The sequence below is a fragment of the Pseudopipra pipra genome, chromosome W (genome assembly GCF_036250125.1).
Source record: "Pseudopipra pipra isolate bDixPip1 chromosome W, bDixPip1.hap1, whole genome shotgun sequence".
Lineage (NCBI taxonomy): Eukaryota > Metazoa > Chordata > Aves > Passeriformes > Pipridae > Pseudopipra > Pseudopipra pipra.
This window is the reverse complement of record NC_087580.1, coordinates 2,631,396-2,653,704: the sequence shown is the minus strand read 5'-3', so window position 1 is coordinate 2,653,704 and position 22,309 is coordinate 2,631,396. Positions and strand designations below refer to the sequence as shown.

General features: G+C 34.8%; 2 protein-coding genes across 4 annotated transcripts in view; both read left to right on the top strand.

Moving 5' to 3' along the window:
- The window catches only part of LOC135405768 (class I histocompatibility antigen, F10 alpha chain-like), a 319,745-nt gene that overhangs the window by 141,161 nt on the left and 156,275 nt on the right, over nucleotides 1-22,309 (top strand). The gene's annotated exons all lie outside the window — the stretch shown is intronic.
- The window catches only part of LOC135405967 (dynein axonemal heavy chain 5-like), a 43,732-nt gene that overhangs the window by 13,331 nt on the left and 8,092 nt on the right, over nucleotides 1-22,309 (top strand). Inside the window, exons 7-19 of the mRNA XM_064640479.1 lie at nucleotides 1,023-1,202; nucleotides 2,079-2,216; nucleotides 2,754-2,889; nucleotides 4,316-4,632; nucleotides 9,270-9,425; nucleotides 9,861-10,043; nucleotides 14,795-15,038; nucleotides 16,064-16,178; nucleotides 16,614-16,804; nucleotides 17,702-17,823; nucleotides 18,263-18,412; nucleotides 20,036-20,281; nucleotides 21,585-21,804. Of these exons, the coding sequence (XP_064496549.1) occupies nucleotides 1,023-1,202; nucleotides 2,079-2,216; nucleotides 2,754-2,889; nucleotides 4,316-4,632; nucleotides 9,270-9,425; nucleotides 9,861-10,043; nucleotides 14,795-15,038; nucleotides 16,064-16,178; nucleotides 16,614-16,804; nucleotides 17,702-17,823; nucleotides 18,263-18,412; nucleotides 20,036-20,281; nucleotides 21,585-21,804 (2,398 nt within the window). The remainder of the gene's footprint in view (nucleotides 1-1,022; nucleotides 1,203-2,078; nucleotides 2,217-2,753; nucleotides 2,890-4,315; nucleotides 4,633-9,269; nucleotides 9,426-9,860; nucleotides 10,044-14,794; nucleotides 15,039-16,063; nucleotides 16,179-16,613; nucleotides 16,805-17,701; nucleotides 17,824-18,262; nucleotides 18,413-20,035; nucleotides 20,282-21,584; nucleotides 21,805-22,309) is intronic.

Sequence of the window (22,309 nt, the reverse complement as noted above, 5' to 3'; positions counted from 1 at the left end):
TTTCTCTTATCTAACTTTTCATTAATTTTCAACATTACAACTTCTGCACTGGCTTGCAAAAGAATAGTTGATTATTAGGGTGAACGCAACCAGAATTTTTTAAATTTTGGGGGTTTCATGTCCATAGCATGGGTCTAGGAAAATGGAAAGAGAAACTACTAAACAAATCCATTTTCATAACTTAAACTAATAATATTACAGTTCATCTAGTTGGAATAAATGGTACCTTGTCCTACCCCACTGGATGTTATCATCACTGATTTCTGCTTTTTGAGTTTCCTTAATCTGTCATTGATCTAGTGGGAAATCAGGCTTGACCAGCTTTGTATGGTTGGTAGTGCCATAGATGTTATTTATGTAATATTCACATTGCATTTACTTGTAAGGATTTTTGATTTACTGAAGGGCTTCAACCTTTCATTTTGCTTGTGCATAACTAAACCTGTTTGTGCTTCAGGGAATAGCTATTTTTCAAGTTCGTCAATAATAGACTTTCATTATACCTTGCAAATAAATTTGAGGGAGAAAACTGAGAGCTTTTGAGAAGGAAAAATGGAAAATATGTTTTTTGGAGAAAAGAGCGAGTCAAAATAAATTCTTTAAATTGAAGTACATTCCACTAATGAGATAAAGTAATTTAAGGATAAGATAGCTGGCTGTTTTGTGGAATGTATGTTTATGAACCAGAGCTAAGCATTTCCTTTTCTTTTTGAAGATTGCTAAGGCACTTATTCTGTCTTAAGCAAAAGGAAACTTCCAGCAGGATATTAGTGATATTTTATATCAACAATTAGCTGTGTAATGGTAATAGTGAGTGTAAGATAGCAAAGATCATAAATGAAGGCAAACTTTTCCATTTTGTAAGAATATAGAACAGAGTTGAATGACTTTGTAAAGTTCTCAAAGATGCATGAGACAAAGACCTTCGTATTAGTTGTGTCAGTAACACTTATGATCTTCATAGTGTTCTGTGTGTTCCACACATACATTATATGCATTACACTCTTTAAATTTTTCTTTAGCAATTTCCAAAGGACACAATTAATGAAGAAGTGGTAGAACTTTTGAGCCCTTATTTTGAAATGGCGGACTACAACATTGAGACAGCTAAGAGAGTATGTGGGAATGTTGCTGGCCTTTGCTCATGGACCAAAGCTATGGCTGTATTTTTTTCCATCAACAGAGAAGTATTACCCTTAAAGGTACGTCTGTTAGTCACTCACAAACACTCTTTTCTCCTTCTCCTCCCACCTGTTTGCACTTGAGAATTTAATCTGCTGGAAATGCCATCTGCTTTATTTGAGCTGGTGCTTGTCTCTCTAGGAAATGATTCTCTTGAACATTGGAATTCTGCAATAAAATCTATTTTAAATGTACTTGCACTTTTAAGTCGTCAAAACTATGAAAGAGATTGTGCAGTTTTATGCTTCTGGACACCTTCTGAATGGGGTTGAAACATTTGTCATCTTGTTAAATTCAATACTGCAGTTGCTTTACTTTAATTAGGGATTAAGTAGGAAAAAAACCCCTCGATCTGGTTCTTTTAATGTTCCAGATCTCAGTTCATAAGCAGACTGTACAGAGACTGTTCATCAGTGTTATTTAGAGAAAAACAGGCCCAAATATTTAGAATGAAAGTCAGGAAGAACATGGTCAAGCATGATTCTAACACAGAATAGCTTGTATTTACAATAGCAAAGACCAAGAGGGAAGTAAGATTTGTAGTTAGACAAAGCATATTGGTTGAAGATATCGAATAGGCTTCTAGTGGCGTCAGTCTCTTCTGCAAGCTAGGTCAGACTAACTTTTGTGTCAGATGAAGAATGACTGGTATTCCCAGAAATTTTTTTAATTATTTTTTTATAATTGTTGTTAAACCAGTTGCTTAACTGCAGCTATCTGCAATAGGAAGTTAGCATGTTGTAAAATTCAAATAATAAGTTTTGCTGAATGATAAAATCTCTAAAGAAGAATTTTATTTGGAAATGCAGTACAGGAAAACTTTTTGAAATACATTATAACAAGAGCTTTGGCATTCTCTATGTGTGAATACACTTTTATGCTTGTATGCTCCATAGGCTAATTTAGCAATTCAGGAGAATCGCCTAAACACTGCTATGCTGGATCTGCAGAAAGCTCAAGAAGAACTGGGAGCCAAGCAAGAAGAATTAGATATTGTGCAGGCAGAGTATGAGACTGCAATGAGAGAAAAACAGGTGAATTGCTCTTCACAGAAAAGTAGTTTCTACCCTTATTTTAAGGAATACTTAATACATTCTTTCAATTTCACTGTTATTCCTTGAATAGGATGTTGATGGACAGCAGATAAGAGAGAGGTATTTTTTGGATACTGTCTCTTTGATTCCTACCTCTCTCTTTTGCCACTAATCATCTCCCCTCTTCCCTCCTACCTCCTGAAAAGGTATATTTGTGTATAATTTGAAATTCTGGGTATAATACCCCAGAATTAATAGGTATCAGGAATTTTACATATTATTTAACAGCTAGGCCAAAATGAAAGTTAAGAACAGAAATATTCAGAAGTTGAATCTTGTTTCTGACAGATGTTGATAATTTGTCCTGATATATTTTTTCTATCTGACTTTCCCTCCTTCTCTGCATGGTGATATAAATGTTTGAGAATATATTTTTAAGCTGTCGTTTATTGACTGTTTTTATTAGATATAGAGATCCTTCTGGCCTATCAGATACATGACTGTAAACCATTTTTCTTGGTGTATGGTTTTCTCTAGACTTTGCTGGAAGATGCTGAGCGTTGCCGACATAAAATGCAAACTGCCTCAAGTCTTATAAGTGGCTTAGCAGGTGAAAAAGAGAGGTGGACAGAACAGAGTAAAGAGTTTGCTGCGCAAACCAAGAGGCTAGTTGGTAAGTTTGCGTCCACGCCTTTGAACTTGTGAGTTCCTTGAGTTTAAATGGTTAGTGAAACTGAAAACATTTGAAGTTTAAAGATTTCCTTTGTAGTTTAGATCCTCGTTGCTAAAATGAGGGTAATTGTTTTAATTCCCTTGCTAAAGCACTGTTAGGTGAAAAATACAATATGAGGCTAAAGTTCATATTTTAAAAAAAAAAGATAATGGACTTTGTGAATGCAGTGAAACATATTTGGGACACCAATGTTTTAACCTGACTGATGTTTGTGGGTCCAAAGGGAGTGATATATTAACAAGTGCCAATAAAATGTGTATAACTGAGAATACACATGGAAGAGAGGAAGACTGATATTCAGGCACTGACATTTATATGTAGAAATCAATATATTTAATGGCAGCTACTAATGTTCATAAAACTTCTGTTTCTTAGAAGTTAATTTTTATTTTATAAATTTGCACTTGTAAACTAAAGTACTTTGTAATAAATAATTAGTTTATTAGTTAGGTCAATAAATGAAATTTATCTTGTCCTTTACTGTGGGTTGAAATTTCTTCTCTGACTTTTGCCTTGAAAGGCTGTAAAAATCAGATATTTTTATATAAGTTGTATTACAGTAGCTAGATTGTATTTTATTTGCTGGTATAATATGTATATGTGTATTAACTTATTAAAAATGTGGGTTACCTTCCCCACAAACTCATCAAGGTTTTTTTATAGATAACTTGAAAATGTCTAAAAAGTATTAAGGCTCAGTATAAAAGTATCATATCTTCTCCAGTTTGAATCTTGCATTCTTACTTCAGAGGTACAAAAACCCCCCAACCTAGTGTGTCATGAATTTTAGGGGGAAAATTTTGAAGCTGAACAGAAGATTAAAACCTGTCACACTTAATACCTTCATAATGTCGCTGTTGCAATTTTTATTATTAGTACTTGTAATTGATTTACAATTAATTTAGTTGAATTAGTACTTATAAATAAAGGGGTTGTTTCTCCCCCCAAAAATATTATTGAAGCCTGTTCTCATGATTGTGCAAGGAAACAATGGGATTTTATTAGTAAGTTTGTTCTTCCATGTCCCGCTTGTGCAGGATGTAGTGTTTGGAATAGTGGGGGGGGGGGGGGGGGGGGTGTGTTCGGTTGACCTTGGCAAGCTGCCAGATGCCCATCTCTTAATTCCTAAAGTTGCATTCTAAGGATAAAGCAAACATGACATCTACTAAAATGTAGTGTTTTCTTGTTATGTAATGAACGTTGGGAAAAAGGCTGATTTGCCTTCTTTAGGGGTCAAAGTATGTTCTTCAGTTACCAGCTAAAACATGTAACAATTAGGGAAGGGAACAACTCACTCATTAATTGAATTGGAAAAGTTGTAATGCTTTTTTTTCTTTCCTTTTTTTTTTTCCTTTTTCTCTTTAAGGTGATGTACTCTTGGCTACAGCTTTTCTGTCCTATTCTGGTCCTTTTAACCAAGAGTTCCGCAGTCTGCTATTACATGACTGGGAAAAGGAAATGAGAAGCCGAAAAATACCCTTTTGTTACAACTTGAACCTCATAGAAATGTTGACTGATGTTCCAACTATAAGTGAATGGAACCTGCAAGGATTGCCAAATGATGACTTATCCATACAGAATGGAATCATTGTCACTAAAGCATCTCGTTATCCTTTATTAATTGATCCACAGGCACAGGGTAAAATTTGGATTAAAAATAAGGAAGGCAGAAATGAACTTCAGGTAATAGAAATGCTGGTGCTTTCAAGTGGCGGTCTGAAAAATAAAAACTAGACACGATCCCAGTATGGGGAAACTGGAATAGTTTATTGAACACGAGAACACTATTTTAAAGGCATCTGGGGCTGTATGTTAATGAAGGGGATAACCTATGTTAATTGGGGAGTTACACAAATTTTTACTGCAATTTCCAAATAGTTAATTTTTCTTCTAGTAGGATTACATGGGGGACAGAGGGATTACAGGGGTTTAGACATGGTTTGATACAATCATCTCAAAAGTCCTTTCTGATTTCTGCTGGAGCCAAGCTTGATCCATGAGGTAGAACTTTAACAGGTCTTGTGAGAAGGGTCCAGCTCTTTCAGATCACGAGGTTTTTGTCAGCCCTTGTTTTCCTTTGCTGAAAGCTGGGTTTGGGCTCCCACATCTGCCCCTTTTTTTTTTTTTTTTATTTTTCTAAAAAACAAAAAACTCGGAAAAAACTTTGATCAAACGTTTGCTAATGCAAGACAAAACACAAGGGAATACAAATATTACTATAAATGTTTTCTTTAACTAGAGTATTAAATTTATCATGCTAACTAAACATGTAATCTAAGTTTTGATTACTATTTTTTTCTTCAACTTATCAATGCTTTGATGCATTAGTTCAGAGTGAGTAATAACAAATTCTATAGCTGCATTTTAGAAGCAAATGTATTCTTAAATGGATCTAACAAGAAACATTGCAGTCTTACTTTTAATACCACAAGTGAAATTAATGTTAGCAAGGAGGCTCCTTTTTCAAGGCAATGTACAGCCTTTTATATACCTGAGATGGAAAGTATGATTATGCAAAGGCGTGTCAGAATAGTTTTGGCCACAAGGTTTGGCATTATAAAGGCATGTGAAGGAATCCGAGCTGTTTTAAGGCATTCTGCATGTTGCTACATAAATTGTTTTCTTAAACTTAGCACTAACATTAAGAACATTAAACCAACCAGAAAGACTATTAGATACTTTTGGATATAGAAAAGTAAACAAGGAACAAAATGCAAGAAGGAAAAATTCCCAACAATGCTAAACTAAATAACTCTGGATTAATATAAAACTTGTTTAAACAACTTAACTTATTTCTATTATTTCTTATTAGAAATTACTCTTATAAAATCTTTTTTAAGCTATCCTCTAAAGATTCTATTGACTTATAAGCAATTGATTTTGAACCAAACTTAATAACTTGATGACTTCAGGGTTCGTGTGCTCCTGACTTTTACCTGAAAGTGTTTTTTAGTGTTTGTTTTTGAAAACTTTTATTTAACTTAAAACATTTCTGCAAATGAAATTCTATTCAACTCAGGGTGATATGTTTTCTTCATCTAAGGGTATTTGTGCATATGTGAGGTAATATGCATTTGTGTATAAATCAGAACATATTAATTATTGTATTTTCACACGCATGCGTACATTCACACATTCATACTCGATGGCCATCGAACAAACATCATACAAACATACTTTTGGGTTTCATTTTACAGTGTCTTTTGGTTATGAACTGAGAAATTGGCGTTTTTTGTTTCTCACCCTTAGATTAGTAATATATGTTTTCTGTTTTTTATGATAGTATAACCTGTAAAAACATAAGCATATTTTACTTCATGTTCAATTTAAATTTCAAATATATATAAACATTCCTATAGTTCAAGGATAAAATATATACTTCTTCTATTTTTAAGGCAAATATATGTCTTTCTGTGTTAATTTGGCTTTTGGACTTAAGGAAAATTGTTATTGTGAAAACTTTAAAATTTTCAAAAATACAGCTATGCATACATTTAAAACAATTTGGCTATTAGTTACGGAAGGGTGTCTTCATGCAGCAAAGGGTCTTTGCTTCCCTCGCTTCCCCCCCCTTTTTCCTTTTGTTTGTTTGTTTTTGCGCAGGGGGACAGTCTCTCCATTGGTAGCGTTTTGTTCGCCTTACTCAGACTGTGAAACTGAAATAGTTAGGTTAATAAACAAAAGGGTTTCCAAAAAAAGACCAGTTCTTAGTTTAGGCTGCAAAGAAAAAGGAAAAAAAACCAAGGAAGGGGTTTTTTGCTGCTTTGCTTTGACTACTGCTAAAGTCGGCAGCTTTGTGTCTGCCCCACTCCCTGGGGTCCCTCTGTTCCCGGGTTTGTCTCGTGCTGCTGCCGCTGGGCTTCCGCTCGCTCCCTCCTTCGCCGACGGTCCCGCTGGGGCTCTTTCCTCCCTCGGACCTTTCCCGGAGCCCCCCGGGGATTCTGTGGGATCCTCTCCTCCGCTCACGCTCCATAGCCCCGGTTTTTGCACACCTCGTGCGCTGCTTGTGTTTGTTTTTCCCGGTGCCTCTTTCGGTTCCGGGTTCCGGGTCCTTCCTGCCTTCTGAGCGGTTCCCGCTCGGGTCCCGCTGCTGCTTCCGCCGGCGCGGGTCTCTCAGGGTCTCGTATAAAATTCTCCATGGCTTTAAAACTTTTGTAGCTTTTTCATTTCCCTGCGTTGCCTCTTCCCACAATCGCACCCCCACTCTGTCCCATAAAGCATCGTCTAAAAAGTTAGTTACATTCAGTTCTGCAAAGTTATGTTGAGCCCAGAGCAACAAGCTTTGTAAGGACGATTCGTCCAGTGTTTTTCCGTGCTGCTTTAGCACTTTTTGCAGGATTAAATAAGCATGATTTTGCTCAGTTGATACGTTTGACCCCATTGTACCCTACTTATTGTTACAAAGTCTTTAAAATAATTACCCAATCCGGAGTTCGTAGTCAGCTCACTCAGCAGTTCCCGCCTGCTGAGGACAAGTTTCCGTGCACGGCTTCCGTCTTCTTTCAGTTCTGACTACGCACACACCACCGAAACACAAGGAGTGCTGCTTCCCTTGGTCCAGCCAGCCGATGGCTGACGAATCTTCTAAATGTTAGAAGGTTCTCAGCCCCACGGTTGTGGCGACATTAGTGGCGGTCTGAAAAATAAAAACTAGACACGATCCCAGTATGGGGAAACTGGAATAGTTTATTGAACACGAGAACACTATTTTAAAGGCATCTGGGGCTGTATGTTAATGAAGGGGATAACCTATGTTAATTGGGGAGTTACACAAATTTTTACTGCAATTTCCAAATAGTTAATTTTTCTTCTAGTAGGATTACATGGGGGACAGAGGGATTACAGGGGTTTAGACATGGTTTGATACAATCATCTCAAAAGTCCTTTCTGATTTCTGCTGGAGCCAAGCTTGATCCATGAGGTAGAACTTTAACAGGTCTTGTGAGAAGGGTCCAGCTCTTTCAGATCACGAGGTTTTTGTCAGCCCTTGTTTTCCTTTGCTGAAAGCTGGGTTTGGGCTCCCACACTTTCATAATCCCTAGAAACTCTTAGCTTACAAAATATTACAATTCAGTGATTCACATAATGCTTAGCAAATGCCGTTTACATAAAATGTCTAGTCTGGATATAAAGGACATCTCAGATATATTTTGTTACATTTGAAATTTGACTAGATATGAAAGTGTACATTTGAAGCCTGTTAGCACCAGTGACTCCATTTGTTTAATGAATTTATTTTAATGAAACATAAACTGTGGGTAATTGGCTGGATGGGCAATGTCTGGTAAATAAATATGTTTGCAGAATACTGTAAATGTTAGGAAAAAAACATCAACTAGTTCATTATTACAATTTCATCTAAATGTTTAAAATCAAGGTTCATAGCATGATATTTTTATCACCTTTTAATCAGAAATTATTTTTAATTTCTGTTGTCTTAGTATGGAGGTCAGGTGCTAAGTATTCTGCAAGTATACAGGGAAGACAGTAGTACCACAATGTACAGTCTAAGGCAAGAAACACCAATTCAATGCAAACATGAAAGTATGAGAAAGAAAGTCCTTACTTTCTACAATTATCATTACACCAATAAATCACCTTGAAAAAAAGATGCCTGAAAACCATAAAGAGGAACTTGAGGGGTGATAATAGAGTGGCTCTGAAAGTATTTCTACCAGTTTAATGTTGATTTTTATCTTGGTGTGGAACCCTTTAATGGATGCCTAGCTAGTTATGTTAAAAATTATTATTAGTTTGTTTTACAGCGTTTTTAAAATCTAAGCTGAATGTGCTTTGTGCTTTGTGCATGTGTTAAAAATTAATCATGGTTATACTGAGGACTACATTTTAAAGCAAAGAATGTTTAAGGTCTTGTCCGATGTAACCACCTAATTTTCAAGGAGAAAAAAAAACAAACCAGAAGAGCCCTGGTCTTGGAATTGACCCTGCTGCAGTTTGACTTGGGGATGTTATCCAGGATAAAATGGAAGGTGCTAAAAGGTCCCTGTGAATTTCTACTGTGAAATTCTTGAGTAGTTGCACTCACAGGATGTAAAAACTGCAAATGTTCAGTGCTGCTTTGCTTCTACTTTTGCAGTTGCAAAATAGAAGTTTAGTTCTATGAGATCTGAGAGAGAATATGGTAATTTGATGCTACCTTTTCTTGTGGTCACAATTCTCACCTTAATACTAGTCTACTCATCAGACCATTGTTTTTTGCAGTAATTTAAACAAAATGAAATAATTTATAAATATTAAAAAACCATAAAGCTCGTTAACTAGTCATATCATAATATATAGATCTCTTTTTATATTTTTAGATCACTTCTTTGAATCACAAGTATTTTAGAAATCATTTAGAAGACAGCCTTTCTTTGGGAAGGCCTCTCTTAGTAGAAGATGTTGGAGAAGAGCTTGACCCAGCACTGGATAATGTTTTGGAAAGAAACATCATTAAAACAGGTTCAGCTAACAAGGTAAAAATAAAACAAATGAGCAAACAAGTGGAAATGCCCCTTTCCTTCCCTCCCCCCACCTTTGCCCTTAACAAAATAACGCCTACTAAATATAGGACTATGAAAAAGTAAAGTAATTTAAATTTGATTAATGCTAATACAAAAAAAAATAAAAAAGTAGAGTTTAAGATTACAAATGCTCAATATATTTAGTGTATAGAGTTCCTTATCCTTTTCCTTATGACAATTCAAAAAAAATGAAATAATCTGTGAATGGGCTACTTTAAGTGGTCCATAGGTATTCTCAGCAAATTGTTTGCATCAGTTGTATAATTTAAAACTGTATTTTTATGCCTTTAAACAAAAAAATGTAGCCCTTTTTCCTATATGAAGTATCTGAAAGAGTGTGTACTGGTTCTTGATATCTCAAGACTTCTTTTTAATACTTTTCTTAAGGTGAAAGTTGGTGATAAGGAAGTAGAAGTTATGGATGGCTTCAGACTTTACATTACTACAAAACTGTCAAATCCGTGTTACTCTCCTGAAATCAGTGCTCGAACCTCCATAATTGACTTTACTGTGACGATGAAAGGTCTTGAAAATCAACTCTTAGGCAGAGTCATTCTCACAGAGAAACAGGTAAAAGAATTGATTGTATCTGTTTTCCTGGTTGTACTTTTTACATTTACCTGTAGAATGCTTTACTTTAATTTTAATTTGTTACTTTCTATTACCATATTACAGGGTAACTTTCTGACTCTCTCTATTGTGATTATTCTTAATATAACCTATTTGTGATGATTTAAAAACTGGCACAGAAGCAATTGACTTATTTATGCGGAAGTTTCTATTTTTATTGTTGCAACCTTACCATGTTCACCTTATTTTTTTCTGCCTCAATGATTTACAACTTCATGAGAATGGCCTATGAAAAGGAAAAGGGCTTAGAATAAAAACTGATGTTCTTCTGTCTACACACTGTGGAGCTCAGGGCAACATAACCATGGATAGTTGGTGTCACCAACCTTTTGGTGAAAAGGATTTAGACTTAGCTACTTTCTTGCTCCAAGGGGAAACCTACTGATTTTGACTATGCAGATATATTAGTTGAGGAAGTCCAATTTCAGGATGACAATCCCAATCAACATGCCACCAGCAGTTCTGGAGAGAGGCTGATTGGTATTTTTTAAACTACTGAACACCTAATCCCTGTAGCTATAAAATCATGCAATGTTGGAGACACTATGACTGTGTATTTACTAAGATTTTGGCAATAGTTCCAGGCTACCTTCACTAGAGAGGAATGAGGTGAATGTCTTTGTTCCCTTAGTGTGGCATTTGTTGAGGTTCTCTTGTTCTTCCAGCACCACCTCCCCCCCTCGCCAAATGTAAGATGTTTCTCGTTAACGGTCTCAGTCATCTTGTTCATGTCAAGTAGTTGCATTTCATTCCCAAACAGTCCATGGATCTCATGAGAGAAATCACACTCATTCTGTGACGGTCTATATTTTGTCAGACAGGTTCATTGCACCATCAGCTTTGCTTCAACCACTGACAGCTTGACAACCCACTATGTAATGAAATTATCACTGTTTATCTGAAACATGCTGTGATGTGTATATTCACAAAGCCTTATGCCAAACTTCACTTCTTGGGCCTTGCAATACAGCACATTCCTTCAGATGAAAGTCAGTTTATCAACAAATTCCTCCAGTCATTGCAGTTTCTGTATGCTTGCTTGGAAGACACAGAAAGAGAGGAGCTTGACTTTTATCAGAGGTGCAAAGCAATAGACTGAGAAGTAACAGACTCAAGTTGGTACATGGGGAATTCTGATTAGATATCAGGAAAAAATAATTACATTGAGAGCGGTCAAAACCAGGAACAGATTACCCAGGAATCCAAGAACAGATTACTGTGTGATTTTGTGGAATTTCCATTCTTGGAAGGGTTCAAGACTCAACTGGACATTGCCCTGAGCAACTGAATTATTCGACATGCTTTGAGCAGGGGGTTGAACTAGCTAATTTCTGTAGGTGCCTTCCAAATTAAAATTATTCTACTATCTGGCTGTCTCTTTGCCACTAACAGGGAATGTCTAATGAGTGGACATACTACGCTTTCTGAACCAGATTCTCAGAGTAGTATACTCACTACTGTTTTGTTTGAGACCACCTGGGGGATATTTTTGCTAGATAAATGACAAGTGGGCTGCCTGACAGAAAGGGAGAGTTCTATAGAATATACGTACCACTTTACAGTTTACTTTGCCTCTGTTCATACATCCTGTGGTTCAAGGTTTCCTGAAGAGTCAATTTGAAATATCCTGTGATCCAATACCTTTTTTTCTGTGGTATCTAATTATGCATCTTTGGGAATTTGGGCATTCCTCTCTTAAGTGTCTGGATTCTTGCTACCTTTTGTAGCCTTTGGAAGGGAAGTGATGGAATTGTTTAGCTGTGAGGCAGTTTGCCAAATGATTTGAGCAGTATCACTGCTTTGTGATATCCAGTGTTAGAATGTATGTGAGGAAATTCTATCCCAAAAAGAGATTATTTCTCTGAAATTAGTGTTCTTCAGGATTTGCATGCACATTCCTATCCTTCTTGCCATTCCACTGTCTCTGATACAGTTCTGATCTTAGAAAGAATGAGATTTAGACATGCAAGAAGGAAAAGGAGTGTTTACACCTCATCATTTGAAGTTTCTGCAGAGTCTAACTATCTGCTACTGTGTTGTTTGGTATGCTCATTAGTAAAATCTGTGTCAAATACATTTCACAGAATTGATTGATTACTGATAAGAATGCTGGTACTGATTTCTTCTCTTCTATCAGAATGTTAAACCAATTCCAAGATGTGAGTGAAGCATGAGAAGGTCAAAGGGCAGCTGGCACATCTGTATAAATTTAATTATACTCTATTTCATGGAATAATTGGATTTGAGAGACTTGATATATGTCTGAATGTAGTATAACATGTTATTTTATTGATATCCTTATTTTGATACATTAGCTGTTAAGAAATTTGACAAAAAATTTTTTATTTAGTGTCATGGATATGTCAGATTAGTAGTGGAGTTATAACATGCAAGAACTGTTTATGGGTTTTTGAATTTTCACATTCATATTTCAAGATCTGTGCTGGAAAAAGGCTCAGGATTCGTAAGGAACAAATTCTTGTACTTGTGAATCATTTTTGATAGAATGATATAAGCTATTTAGCAGCTTTTATATTTTATGGATATTAACAAGAACTAGCGTACTTTGTTACAGACTGTAAAATGTCATCTGCTTGTGAAAGGAATTCCATAAAGCCGGATTCAAAACAGCCTCTTTGATGCAAGTTCCTTAAATTTATGTACATGGCAACTTGGCTTAGTTTTTCTTCATCCTTGCTGTTCTGACTGGAAATTTTTGAAGTTACGAAGAAAACTTTTAACTGTGTCCACTTTCTGATCTGCAAAAAGTATTTTAAGAGCTTAATAGATGGATTTTTTTCACTAAGGTTCTCATCTAAGAATCCTTCACTTTAGTTTGTTAATTCTGTTTCCAACTTGTTTCTCAGGCTCTTCTTGTGCGGAAAACAGCTTTCAGTTTTTAAAATGCATTGCACTCCAAAGTATGTTTAACCTTTTAAACTGAACTCAGCAAAACGTGAAACTTAATTTGGCTCAGCATGTTAATTATTATATTTAATTGGATGCTAACTTTCTTTTAATACTATACTTTTAAAAAAAGGTTTCTGATTCATCAAACTTACATGATGCTTGTCTTGCTTCCTAAAATTGTTACCTGTTTTTCTTTAGTTTCACAAGGCATCAGTTGATTAAAATGCAGTTAACTGTAGTTTTCTTGTCTGTTTTCATCAGTTTTTGTCAGAATCTTTTGAATCTGTAAGCACATCTCTTAAGTTATGTGGCATTTACATTATTCTATAATGACTGTAAAATAATATTTTCTACCTGATGATGATGTTTCAATGTACCTTTTGTACAAGTGACAAGAAAAAACCCTAAATCTGATACTAATACAATGATTTTTCTTAATTTCCTTTTTAAGGTAAAAGGACATTCTTTGAAAGAAATGAATACTTGAATTACTTAGGAATGTAAGGAGAATGTAGGGTGAGAAGACCGCAAGTTTGGAATGCGAGAAAACAAAATAGCAATATCCAACTTGTAACAGTGTTTCAAATCTGTATAAATGAAGGCTACTCAAATGTGGGAATAAACCCTTTCCTTAAGCCTTGCTGAGGTCTCAGATCCATTAAGCCTCTAGTGCTATTTGAGAGGTTATGTATTTCTTAGTGTTGTCCCTGTTTATTTGGAATATTAGCAGCCAGTGAGCAGTGCAGAAGTGGACTTGGCAAAGGTGAACACACAACTTCCAAGTTAGTTCAAATTGTTCACCAGACCTTTGTAAACAAAGAAGGAGTACTTCTGTAGACATAGCCAATATTTCTACCAACTGGCTCACTTACTGCTGATTCATATCTTATAAAGACTCTTAACCCATCCGGTCTCTATTCTTTCTTTTTATTTCACTGTAATGTATTGAAACATTTTGTAATATTTCAATAGAGGATTTTTATCTCTGAGCAATTAATTTGTAATAAGTTTTTAAAGGTTAATTTAAAAAGTATTATAAGAATGAACTGAAAGGACTATTATCTGTGAAGAATATTTTTTTTTAGATATTTCAAACAGGTTTGGTGTTTTTTTTAATGTGAAACTGTTGATTAACAGGTGTCCATCTTTTATATAAGAGCACTGGAAAACAAACTAGGTACATAAACCACACAGACTATATTATAAAAAATAATCAAATAAACACTTACGTTCTACATATTTTCTTAATCAATGAAGCATTTTAGTGAAAGGCTTCCATCATCCCTGTTTGATGGAAGAATATTTTCAGAGGCACTTTTTGAAATATTTGCTGCTTAATTTGATGACTTAGGATGGCCATTGTAACTGAGACTAAATTTTCAATATGCTGATTAAAAAACAAGGCATAAATGAGGATGAGATCAGATGGAGTGGAAAAAAAAAGTCCTATACCTGGAAAGGTCTTTGCACTTGTCTTTTCTGAAACAGAAAGGAAAGAAAAACAATTACTATTCTGAGCATCTTATTCTTTTAGGGCATGATATGAGGATGTTCCATAGTATTTATTGAAAAGAGTTGTTAATGCCTACTTATGTAGCCGGTTCAGAAACCTGGTAATAGACCTTGTGTCAGAAATACCACTGGAATTCTTACCCCCAAATTATTGCAGTTACTCTTGACTTACACTGTTTTAGTAGGATCAGTATTTTTTAAACTGTTTTATTTTGCTTTTATTTTTGATTGATTTTCTGTTTTCCAAATATTACCACGTATTTCAATAGGAATTAGAGAAAGAAAGAACTGATCTTATTGAAGATGTGACTATGAACAAAAGGAGGATTAAGGACCTAGAAGATAACCTTTTGTTCCGACTTACAAGCACTAAAAGTTCTCTGGCAGATGATGAGAGTCTACTAATTGTATTGACTGACACTAAGAAGACTGCTGAAGAAGTAACAGAGAAACTGCAAACTTCTGCTGAAACTGAAATACAGATCAACTCAGCCCGTGAAGAGTATAGACCTGGTGAGTGAAGGTAGTGATGAAAGACAAATGGCTTGACCACGTATTTAAAACATCAATACTCAGAGTAGGAGAAACAGTAGGATAAGATCAGGAAGACCATAATTTGTGGGAAGGATCTTTGTTTTCCCATAAGTAAAATGTATCTAGGAAATGTCATATTGCGTGATCATGGAGAAAATATTCAATGTTAAGGTTCATGTGGAATTTATAAAATGGAGTGATCTATTCTCATTGTAGACTTCCCATTGCTCTATATACAAGTGTGCTGGTCTTTAGGGTGTTTAGGTAACTGTATGTTTGAGTTCAACATGTTGACACTCTTTTACAGGCCCAGTATATTGGTAAATCCTCTTTATATCTGTTCTGATGAATGCTTCATCATTTCTCCATAAGTTATTACAGTCAGCACATTTCATCTGTCTTTTGGATTTTAACTGACAGGTGAAAATGTGAAAAAAGTGGAGGAAAAAAAGGAAAGCTCTCTGGAATTACCTGCATTTTAGGGAAAGTATGAAATGGTACAGTTAGTGTATAAGAAAGCTTTGCAGAATTTGTAAAACCTTTGTATTTAAAACTAATGACTACTGAAAGTAAGTTAAATCAGTGCTGGGTAAGTTAAATCAATATAGTTCATTTGGCTTTTACATGACTCCTATAAAAGTCTGTAAAGAGAAATTTGTTTGGACATTCAAACAGTACTTCAAACAACCATAATTTTTATATGTTCTACTGACAATCTGAACATTGCAGTGTACCATCCAGCTGCTCTCCAGATATGCTCATATTTGAAACTAGGCTTTACATAGTATGCATTAATTGCAGAAAAGATTTTTTTTTGCTGATGTATAAATGAGGATTAAATGAATAATTTTATTGCTTTTCTATGCAGTAAAGAATACAATAACTCAAGGAACTTCAGTTATCGTTATCATTAGTATTAAACCCACTGTACATGTTGTAGAGGTCTAAAGTTTTCTGCTCTGCATTTCTACTTCGAACACATTCTTGTTTCTTTTCTTTTTCAGTTGCAACTCGAGGAAGCATCTTGTACTTCCTTATTACTGAGATGAGCATGGTCAATGTCATGTATCAGACTTCGCTTCGGCAGTTTTTGTGGCTTTTTGACCGCTCCCTGGCCAGGTAATTTAGCTAACAATAAGTTGTATTTACCCAGTCCTGGAGGTGCTTGTAGTACAATAAAGATTTGTTGTAAGCTAATATCAGAAAGAAGACTTGCTTCTTACAGTCTTGACCATGAATTGTCAGTTTAAATACCCATAAGACTTCGTCTGTTAGTTACCAAGGCAACGAATCTTCTAATGTACTTACAGTCCTTCAAAATTCGGCATTAGACAGTTAAAAACTATTATACTACATTGATTTTCAGGTATGCAAAAAGGCTTGATCAGAAATTATTTTTTTTTTTGTTGTTCCTTCAATCTGAAAGTTGTTGCTAGCTTGCTGCTGATATTTTATGCTTGTGATCTGTTATCTTTCATGTTTTGAAAATACAGAACTATGGCTTTTTGTCATTTGCAACTGCAAACATTCAACTGCAGACCTTTCTTCTGACAGGTCTACCAAGAGCCCTATAACCAGCAAGAGGATTACTAATATTATTGAATATATGACATATGAAGTGTTCAAATATACTGCTCGAGGACTCTATGAGGAGCATAAATTTCTCTTCACATTATTGCTTACTTTGAAGATTGATATACAAAGAAACAGAGTGAAGCACGAAGAATTTCTGACACTTATTAAAGGTTGAAACTATGGAACAATTTTAAGTAGAGCATACATATTATTATAGAAAACTTTGGTTATTTCTCCAAGCCAACCTGCTTCTTTCTTTTGTACATTAGAAGCCAGTCAATTGTAAGAATACATGGTTATCTTTCTGATCTGGTGACAGATAACATTGTATGGTAGTTCTAATTTATAGCAGCACACTGAATATTGATAAATATATCTTTGGAATATCTTTTCCCAAAAAGCATTTATTTCCAGGCACATTGCACAAAAAAACCAGTAAAGCCTCAAAAGGTAAATTGGTTAAGAAAGACTACATTTAAGGTATATAATATAAGAAAATATTATAAATTAACCAAACTATAAACTCTGCTTCATAAAATATGGTGTGATTTTATAAAGTAGAAAACCCTTGTAACCTCATGATTAAAAATCTGGATTCTTGTGTTTGGTGTTTTCCTTTTATTTTGTTTTTGCTTTCTTTTAGTTTCAGTTGAATTTCAAGGAAGGCAAATGTATACATTGGCAAAGTTGTTGCATTATCTACATCAACAAAAAATCAAAGAAAAAAACATTGAAATGAACCCAAAGCCAAGTTAATTCTTTTGCAGTAAAACATAGATTTATTTTGTAATGAGAAGCTGTTCTGGATTTTAAAAAATTATGTAAATTTAGATGAAACATAGGATTTGAAAGTAAATTTTGCATATTACCTAACTCAGAAATTTCTTTATGACCTTCCTTAGTTATTAAGTCATATTTCTCCAGTTTGGGAAAGCTTAATCATGTGAAATAGTCTTGTAGTATCTAGTTTACATTTTCCAAAGGTCTTATTTTATTTATTATTTCTTTGTTTGTTTGTATTTGTGTCTCCAACAGTTCTAATTGTAACTAAGTTCAATTTCTTGCAGGTGGTGCTTCTCTAGACCTTAAAGCTTGTCCTCCTAAGCCAGCTAAATGGATTCTGGATATGACTTGGCTGAACTTGGTGGAGCTCAGTAAACTTGAACAATTTTCAGATATTCTTGATCAAGTATGTAAGAGCTTTTAAAATTAATCTCTCGTTTGACAGTGATTGTCTGGTAGTGATCAAACCATGTGGTGGAAAGGGTGTTCAGTAAATTCAACACTTGTATGAACAGTTTTAGCGGACACTGAGTGTATTGCAGCTAACTAAGTAAGTAGCATTTGGTATATGTTAAAAGTAATGAAAAATACTGAGTAGTAGCTCTTTTTTTCAGAACATGAATGCATAAAGGTGTTGTTGCATTCTGTAATTCCATACTTAAAACCTGGAAGTTTATCCTATAATTTTTAATAGCCTTATTAAACCTGTGTACTAATATTGCTAAACAAATGTCTGTGTGTGGATAATGTGTCTCTGACTATCATTAAAAATTTGTGACCTAGTGGCAGTGCAAATATGACTTGTCTGTTTAGTGAGACTTATTCCTTTGATGACATAACTGCAGATTTCCAGTGAAGAGAAACAGTGGAAAATCTGGTTTGATAGTAAGAATCCCGAAGAAGAATTGGTTCCCAGTGGCTATGGTCAATCTCTGGACTGCTTCAGACATCTTCTTCTTATCAGATCGTGGTGTCCTGACAGGACCATAGCTCAGGTACTTTTATATAGCCAACATGGTCTATTTAGGTATCACTAGAATAAATAGTTACCAGATTGCAGTTCAGTGCTGTTTTATGTAATGCTAAGCACCTTCCTGTAATGGACCATTACGTTGCGTTTTCTGAAATTCATTTTAGAAAATTTATGCATTTATTACAAGGGCAGCATTAGCAAAGTTATTCTAATGAATTGAACAAATATTATCCAATGATTTCACTGTGGAATAGGATTTCTGCTGGAGTCACATGTGTTTATCCAGATCTCTTTATCAGTTCAGAAGGTACTTTTCAGTGTCCTTGCTTACTCCCTGGAATTTTAGAAGTGTCCCCTTGTTAGGCTGAAGTAAAATATTTTAGTGAACTCAGTTGTCTGAGGGAAAAGGAAACATGAAAACAATTTAATTGAGGAACCATTTCCTGCATGGAAGAATTAGACCCATTTTGGAAAAATCTGTATTAAAGTCTGTTTGAAATTTTTAATTTAAAGCCATCTATTTAAAAAGAAGATAAGTATAAAACTGAAGGTTATTAAACAGACTATTTTAAAGAAAAATCAACTTCTAGGAGCCTATTTTTAATCTTTATCTCCAGTGCAAAAGAAAAAAACAATTGAATTCCTGGCAATTCAGAGCAATTAATGACAAATTATTGAAATTGGAATGCATCAGTAAAAGCGTGGTATTAATTTTATGGATGCACATCTTTAGACATTGTGATTGGATTCACAAAAATCCCATAGGAAGAGAAGTCAGTAGGTTAAACAGTACTGTCTAAAGAATATCTCTATGATGTGTGCTATATGACTGAAACAGATCATGCAAAATTAGTTCCTCACTACTGTTAATGGGAACAAGATACACTTTCATCTTACAATTTTATGAAAGCTGATAGTTCATCAAATGCTTAATGCTGAATATCTTTTGTCTCTGAGAAATAACCCAGAGGTATTAAGGGGAAGATTTATCCAAGATGAAAGCATTGTAGTGGGAAAGAGTACAAGAAAGATCATCTCAAAACTGTTTGAATGAGCCTTTCTTATTTCTCAGAAAAGAAAGAACAATAATCTAAAACTTCTAAAGATAAATCAAAAAGAAATAAAAGAGATGGTCTTCACCTGTTCCTCTGGATCTTTTACTTACTGATAGTTATTTTCATCATTACTACTGTTAATTCGTTGTTTGTTTAACCATGAAGGTGGAAAAGGCTTAACAGCTTTGAAACCCATCTTTAATGCTTTCCTCCTTTTTTCCTAGATTTGAAGGCTAGGAGTCACACTGTCTAATGGAGATATGATATGTAAAAAAATTAATTTTTTCTGAAGTTTTAGAGAGGTTATTTTTTTTATAGTGTAATTATAGGTATTACCTATAACAATACATGCAGATATTTGTAATATAATAATTATTTTTAAAATTTTAACTGGTCTTATAATGCTGTAAGAAATAACACCATCAAAGACAGTATGATGTATTGACATGTAAAAATAAACTTGTTGCATATTTTTATTTCTGGTATAAATTTTTATCAGTCTTTGCTCTTCAACTGACTTATTGGTTTACACTGGGAAGAAAACTATTAAATGGTTAGGTCACAGTTTAAATTTGCCCTTTTTAATATAGGCAAGAAAATACATCACTGAAACTATGGGTGAGAAATACGCAGAGGGAGTCATCTTGGATTTGGAGAAAACATGGGAAGAGTCAGATCCACGTACTCCCCTCATTTGCTTTCTTTCCATGGGCTCTGATCCTACGGACTCAATTACTGCTCTGGGAAAAAGACTAAAGACAGAAACGTGCTGTGTTTCCATGGGCCAGGGACAAGAAATCCATGCTCGTAAACTTCTACAGCAGACAATGGCTCATGTAAGTGACAAAAATCTGAATGCTTTTTGTAGCTGTATTAAACACTTAGAAATAAAAATCCTGTCATGAAATAAGGTTGTTTGGTGGGTAGTTAATGCTAATGCAAGAACCTATATTTATTTATATAAATAAGTGTCTTAAGTGATAAAACTGTCTTTTCAGTCATTTAGTTGGCCATAACAAGTTTTTTGATACTATACAGATGTTTTTCATTGAAAATGGAGTGTTTTGCATATAAAATAGAGTTTTTGTTGTAGATTGCTGACTGATAAACGTAGTTGAATTGATTTTTTTTTTTGGTTACATGACTAGTAAGTATTCTTGAGCAAGCACTTCAGAACATTTTTTGTTTTGTATTTTTACTAATACAAATGCATTTTGTTAAATCGAGAAAATTAATTTCAAATATACTATTGATAGCTACATAAACTTGAGAAAAACAAGGTTGTGTAGCAAAATATTTTGTATTGCTGTAGTCTGGATTTGTACTTGGGAGGGCCCATCTGGTAGCACAGGCATTTTACAAGTGAAACGTGGAGCAATTAAAGAACAAAATTATCTGTATGAGAAAGAAAAGGTGAGATGTTCCAATTTAGCATGCTTTGCCCCTCAGGTGATAGTACTGCTGGGCCTGCTGATGTGAAAAAATTAAGTTTCTTACACTCTTGTGTTATGAGCTTCTTCCCCGTCTGTATAACCTATTTTTCTTTGACTTTTGCCTCTTGACAACTTGGTTCTTGTTTGACGACTCCTCATAAAGAGCTAATTAGCAGATCAGATGAAAAGAAACTCATTCAAAAATAGGGAGGAGGAGCACCTTTTGTTTAGTTAAGAGAAATGCAGTTATTTTCCCTCATTGTCTCACATATCCTCTTAATGAAGAGGTATATGAGATGTCTATATGTAGTATGGGAATTCATATGAGAAAGTTTGATACCTATTGATTGATAACAATAGATTAATTAAGTATGTATATGTGGCTATTTTCCAAGCCTGGTACCCTTGTGAAGAACAAGGTTTAGCAGCTTCCTCTATGGAGCTACTACCCCATATGTAAGCCAAAATTTATCAGTGTTTATCAGCAGTATAGTCATGGGAAGGTATGTTTTAAATGTACTGACATGGAAAAGGTAGAGATTTCTTGAGAAGAGCAGATGGGACAACTAAGGACCACTTCTTTACATGAAAAAAACAAATAAGCTAACACCACCTCCAGAAGGAAAAGCCTGCATCTTAGCTCACAAAGGGTGATTTCAGTTTGTGAACAATGTTGATAACGTCATATTTTGTTGTTTTAAACTAGGGAGGTTGGGCACTTCTGCAAAACTGCCACCTTGGACTTGACTTTTTGGATGAGCTGATGGACACTCTAATAGAGACAGAGAATGTCCATGAAAGCTTTCGACTATGGCTGACAACTGACATTCACAAACGGTTCCCCATCACCCTACTTCAAATGTCTATTAAGTTTACCAATGAACCACCGCAAGGGCTCAGAGCTGGGCTAAAGAGAACATATGGTGGTGAGTGCTAGAATGGCAGCGATTTAAAACCAAATTTTGGACTTTGGTATTTTTGTGTGGTCATGTTACAACCAATATAAGCTAATATGAGGGACTGATCACAATTATGCCAGCACATATCTTGATCCCTGTTTTGAGCTGGAAGTTCTGAAAATTAAGAAGAGAAGGTCTGCTGAAGTTCTGTTGCCAGAGCTAATTGGACAGCAAAACAGGAAATGCTTTTTCTTTTCTCAAATTTTGGCTTCTAGAATCTTAGTTCAAAGTGTTCGAATCTTTGGTCTTCTTCTGTCTTTTGGCAGAAAAATGATGTGTTAATATTTGCTGGCAATCAAGTGCTCTTTACATTACATAAAGCAAAGGACAAAGAGTCTGTGTGGAAAGCAACTTTATGTGAATTCAGCTATTAGTAAATTGTGGGTTTTTTACCCTGAAGTTTACTCTTTTAATTTGAGCAACTTAATAACATGCTATAAACTGTCCCCAGCATAGAACACTTTGTGGGACA